This window comes from Silurus aristotelis (genome assembly GCF_946808225.1).
Source record: "Silurus aristotelis genome assembly, chromosome: 19".
Classification (NCBI taxonomy): Eukaryota; Metazoa; Chordata; class Actinopteri; order Siluriformes; family Siluridae; genus Silurus; species Silurus aristotelis.
Window position 1 is genome coordinate 22144187 of NC_139592.1, and position 5707 is coordinate 22149893.

At 45.0% G+C, this 5707-nt stretch overlaps 1 protein-coding gene across 4 annotated transcripts in view; it reads right to left on the bottom strand.

Annotated features, from left to right (window-relative positions):
• The window catches only part of cpeb2 (cytoplasmic polyadenylation element binding protein 2), a 28381-nt gene extending 22883 nt beyond the window's left edge, over positions 1-5498 (bottom strand). For all 4 annotated transcript variants that reach the window (XM_083521372.1, XM_083521371.1, XM_083521370.1 and 1 more), the window contains exon 1: positions 918-5498. In XM_083521372.1, coding sequence (XP_083377498.1) covers positions 918-1874 — 957 coding nt within the window. In that variant the 5' untranslated portion in view covers positions 1875-5498. The remainder of the gene's footprint in view (positions 1-917) is intronic.
• Between the last annotated feature and the right edge of the window lie 209 nt (positions 5499-5707).

Here is a 5707-nt window from a genome sequence, read left to right on the forward strand (position 1 = left end):
TTATTATTACTAATCATGCATATTAATGAGTTACGACTAATTATTCAAACTACAGTAAAACTGGACTCATTAAAAGATTCGATTTATATTCTGAGATAAATGTTTGTGTATTATGTTGTCTGATATTGGACCCTTCGGAAGATAGATCAGACTTGCCCGATCATCCACGTCAGAGTTGCTCCCAATCACGTTCGTGTTGCAATTAATCTCCAGATCTTCCGATCATAATAAAAAGTAACGATATACATCACTCAGACAGTTACACAACAATTAACGTAGAGTAATCGGATCGTCCGAGTTTAACAGCAAAAGCCCTCCGATCTATTATTCAGTACTTATGCACAGATGAAGACGCTGATTAAATAAACGGTTTCAGGATTGGCCAGTTTCCAGCGCAATTAGCATTTTAGTCTGACCCGACCCTACGACGGCACAATATGGACGAAGCGTTATAATTACACTGGTGCATATGGTGTAGCCTGATTACACTGTCACACACACTCGATATCAGGGTGTGTTTGGTTTCCGTTTCGGAAAAGGAGTTCGAGTTAAAATGATCGTGCAGGTTGAATATCGAGGTTTTCCGCGTAATCGGAGTGCACGATATATCGTTTATTTATGTATCGTTTATTTATGTAACGATCTTTACATTACTAACCATTAACTCGAACATCTTAGGCCGGACTTTAATTAGTACACGTTACAACAATGGTTTTAAGCATTGATGCCCCATATAATGATGCCTTATAACGCAGCTATTAAACTATATTTGTTTTGCACCACGTGACTACATGGCAAAAGACTGATTTGCATATTCTAGCGTGTTGTTACGTATGAAACGCCCATTAATATCGCGATTATAGACGTTATATCGCGCGTCCCCCTGCGAAGACCCGCTCGGGGGTCTGGTTTATCACCTGCTGCTGGTTGTAGCTGTTCCTCTGCTGCAGGAAGGCGCCGTGCTGCGGGCTGAGCGGGGAGCGGCGGCTGGGTGCGTGCTGCGGCGGAGTGCCGCCCATCTGCGGCGAAAACGAAGCGCCAAAGCCGTGAGCGTTCAGCCCCGGGGAGAAGCTCTGGAAGAAGCCGGGATTCACCGAAGACGGGAGTCCTGGATAGAATCCTCCATCGGGTTCGTTTCCAGGCAGGATGTGACTCCCGTTGTTGGATACATGCGGCGGAGGGGAGCTCGTGTGCACTGACCAGGGTGCACCACCGAACCCGTGCAGGGAGGAGGGCGACGCAGCCGAGGTCCCGTGATGCGGAAGGCTCGTAAAGGCCGCCGCGAGATGTGCGCCCGCGGGCTCCATCCGGATCTGGACCTTGTGGGGACTCACGGACGAGCTCGAAGGCGCCGCGGCATCCGCCAGCGCGTCTTCCGTGAGCTGCCCGGGGCCTTCTGGAGCGCCTTCGGTGTCTGCGCGCTGGTTCTCGCCCCTCTCTCTGTCAAGGTCACGCAGAGACGTGACAGCGCCGAAGCGGCCTTGTGTCGCCGCCGTGTAGTCTCCGAAGTCGTAGTCCGTGCGGTTCCCGTTGTCCACGACGCCGGTGGACGGCGATCGATCGGCCGCTGCGTTCACAGACTCGTCGCACGGCTCGGTGGACGCTGCCTGGCGCCGCGAGGCTGTCACCCCCGCGGGCTCATCCTGCATGGTGCGCCGGGGCGCGGCGCACGGAGCGTATAGCGGCGACGCGGCCGCGCTGCTGCTGCTGCTGTTGCCGCTCCGCGAGGGACACGGCGGCGAGGCGGCGGGGAGGAGGAGCTCGCCGGCGGCGGACGGGGAGAGGCTCGAGTAGGACGATCTGAACGCGCCGAACAGTCCGCTGCCGTGGTCGAGACTCGCTGTCTGTAACAAGCCGAAGCCGTAATCACCCATTTAATATTCGGGAATAAAACGGGAGCCTTTTTTTTTCTCTCTCTTTCTTTTTTCCTCCTTTTTTCCCCTTAGAACAAAACGCGCAGTGACCTTTAACTTCCTATACAGAGAGAGAGAGAGAGAGAGAGAGAGAGAGGAGGAGCTGTAGGGGGTCAGTGGTCGATAAAACCGTAGTTACCCGGTCGTCCGCGTATTTATTTTATTACAATTATAAAATGATATTTTTTATTTTTTATTATTCTTTTTTTTTTTATCCTCCACCGACCGACTGCGCAGCCCCCCTTCCTCCGCGTTACCCGGCCGCTCATCTGATCTGCTGCGGCAGCGGATTAAAAAAACTCATCCGCTTGCGTCACGACATAATTTATGCAAAACCACGCCTACGCCTCTCGTTAAACCGAACGAGGAGCTTCGCCGCAGTGTTACGTCACCTCATGAATTATTCACGACGCTTCTGAATTATGAATGAGGCGCAGCAGCAGTATCACAGAGCTTTTTTTTTTTTTTTTTTGCGCTTACAGCTCGGGCTGTGTCCTAATCCTCTGGTTAGTGTTTCACTCAAATACTTTGACACATCATGTCAGAGTGCGATTTGGAACGCGTAGGCGTTGGAGTGTCAAAAAAATTATCATGGCATTATCATGATATTAAAAATTACACGCTTTACTCAAAGGGTTATGTTTGCACGTTTTGCATCCCTCTGAAAACATATTTAAGACAGGCCTTTTTTTCTAACGTGATGCCATATGGCTGCCTGGAACACCGAATAAAATCAGGGATTGGCACAGCGCATGCGCACAAAACAATGCGCAGTGACGCTCCATTGCTATAAATAGCTGATTATTTAAAAATATATATATTTTTTTCATCTTGTCAGTGTGTCAGAGAGATGAATTTTTCCATGCATGCTTAGCTAGTACCATCAAGGAAAAGCAGACCTCTAGAGCACCAGACATACGCATGTTCGGACCCCTCCCAGGTCGAAGTGGCTTTTGTTTTTAGCTTACAGAAAGCCAAAAGTTTCAATGGCTGACATTTCTACGCCCCTACCACCCCAACGAGCGTCAGGTCAACGTCCTATTGTGTTAGAAGCACCAAGGTCTAGTTGTACAAAAGTCAGAAGGCGTAAAAAAGTAGAGAGAAACTGAAGCCGGGGTGAAATCATGCCGAAGTGCTGCTTTGTGTGACTGATGGAATTACACAATAAGAGCCGTTTCATCAGGTCACATTGTGCAATCATTAATGTAAGCCAATCAAGATAAACACACACACACACACACACACACACACACACACACACACACACACACACCCTCTGATGGTGATAAGTCCAAGCATAACCCATTTGCAAATCACGCTCAGGACATCAGGAAAGTTTCGTCAGCTGCTGATGAGGACATTTGTACAAAGTATGTTTTATATATAGGGTACTTCAAGTACTTATAAGGTATTAAATGAGTGCTCAAACACAACACGTGTGACTGATGTTAATTAATCACCAGTGTATACACATAGATTTAGGCATCTCTTGTGTCTCTACAGTGAGTGTATGTTTTATAGATATTGGGACAGTCCAGGTACGTCGTATGTAAACACGATAATTCGCGGTTCGGAAACTCGCAGGTTCTCGTTTGGAACCGGACTAACAGCAAGTCGCGGATTATCTTAGAATTCGCGGGAATCCGCAGCGGGAACGAATGTTCAGGAACGTTAGGAATAACATTTAACTGTGTATTCACTAAAAAAATGTCATAACATTTTTCTTACTTTAATTATTGAATTAAAGTGACATAATGTCTATGTGACATAGTGACATAATGTAAATGAGCAGATTTTCGAAACTTGGGGGGGGGGGGGGGGTTTAGAACGTAAATCCGGAGGAACGCTGTAATTGTATGTTTTATAGACGTACACATTTTAAAAAGTTTCTCTTGTATCAATAGAGTATATCTTTTGTACCGTAACGTGATCACATAGCTATTTTTTTAATTTTTTATTAATTCAGCTTGTCATATTCTCAGGAAACCATGAAGTACAAACCCTTCAGTCCACAACACTATTTCTGTCTTGTTGACTGCAACCGGAGACTCCTTCTATAAATATTTAATAAACATCCGCTTACAGAAAAACGCACAGCGACTTCTATAACGTTAACGTTTAGCTTTCAGTCAGGTGACTCTCATACAGGTGAAGTCTCTCAGTTGTTACTGTGGAACAACAATGCATTTGATTATCGATTACTAGCTCATTTTAAAGGACTGAATTTTCACGAAATATTGTTTCGGGATATAAGTACTGTTTATATAAATATATATAAATATAAATGTATTTAAGAATATTCCTCCTGTGACATAGCAGTGGAACAACACCAACATCTGCACCGAAATCGTTTATAAAAACCACATCATTCGAATTTATTACTTAAACCCATTTGTAAAACGATAACGCATCACGTGATCATGAATCACCATCCAGATCCGATCCGAGTCGTCTGCGAGGTCAATCATGGCCTGGTGGATGTGTAATATGAATGACTGTAACTTGATGAGCAGAAAGCACACGCCGTCTACATGCAGGCACACACATGATCACACACACCATATACACACAATCTAATTTATGCTTTGTCATCCTATAGAGATGAGATAATGCCGTTTTTACCTACAACTAGCGACCAGCTGGCCTTTTCATTGTGTGTGTGGTGGGGGTTGGAGAGACGCAGACACACAGTAGGAGGATTGAATGATCCCGATCCCGTTAGTGAGCAGAAGTGCTATAATATAACCAAGCGACCATCTGCCTTCTCACGCAGCTCTCACGCAGCTCGCACTCGTTTATTGAGAATAGACACATAATGATGTAACAGTAAACACAACGCTACAGGAGGTTCTAAAAAGGTGTATCAACGTATACGATTCTACAAGATCGATAATCACTCCAGAGGTACAAGAGACGCACGCGTGTTTAAAATGTGTACGTCGCGTACGTTGGAAGGCACTTTATTAGGAACATCGATACTCATTCCTGCATTCAAATTTATCAAGTGGTATCTGATATTATACCTCCAACACTAACCTGAATCTGGAATAATGGGAGATTTTGGGTATGTTGGATATAATAGGTGTATAGGGAATAATCAGTATAATGAGTGTAATAGGTATAAAGGGTATTTTGGTTCAAATGGGTAAATTCAGTATATTAGATATCCTGGGTTTATTGGGTATACTTGCTAAATTGGGTATAGTGGGTATAAGTGGTATAATGTGCATATTTTATATACTGGGTATAGTGGGTATAAGTGGTTATAATGGGTATACTGTGTATGGTTGGAATAATAGGAATGGTAGTTATAACAGGTATATTGGGAATAATTGGTATAATGGGTATATTGGTATATATACACTTAAAAACACATTTGCATATCTAACTAATACTGACATATTTGAAAGTATTTTGCACAGTATTTCCTCCGTGACCCCTTCAGTGGCTGTTCTTCATCCGTCAAATTGCCAAATACATGGTAGCTAGCATGCAACTGATGATGCTAGCAAGAAGGACATTCATGCTAACACCGCCATCTTTGTACACCACGGTCCCCATTCACAAAGACATAGTGTGTCTTTCCCCCACCCGAAACTTCTTTTTTCATTCATCCCCACTTCTTGAGCCACACACACACACACACACACACACACACACACACACACACACACACACAGAAACACTTGCGTGTTGGGGCAGATGGGGCAGTCCCACCAGTCAGAGGGCAGGTGTGGTAGCTCAGAATGCCGCTGAACAATCATTGGCTGTGATTAGCCTGCGTAAGGCCTGGG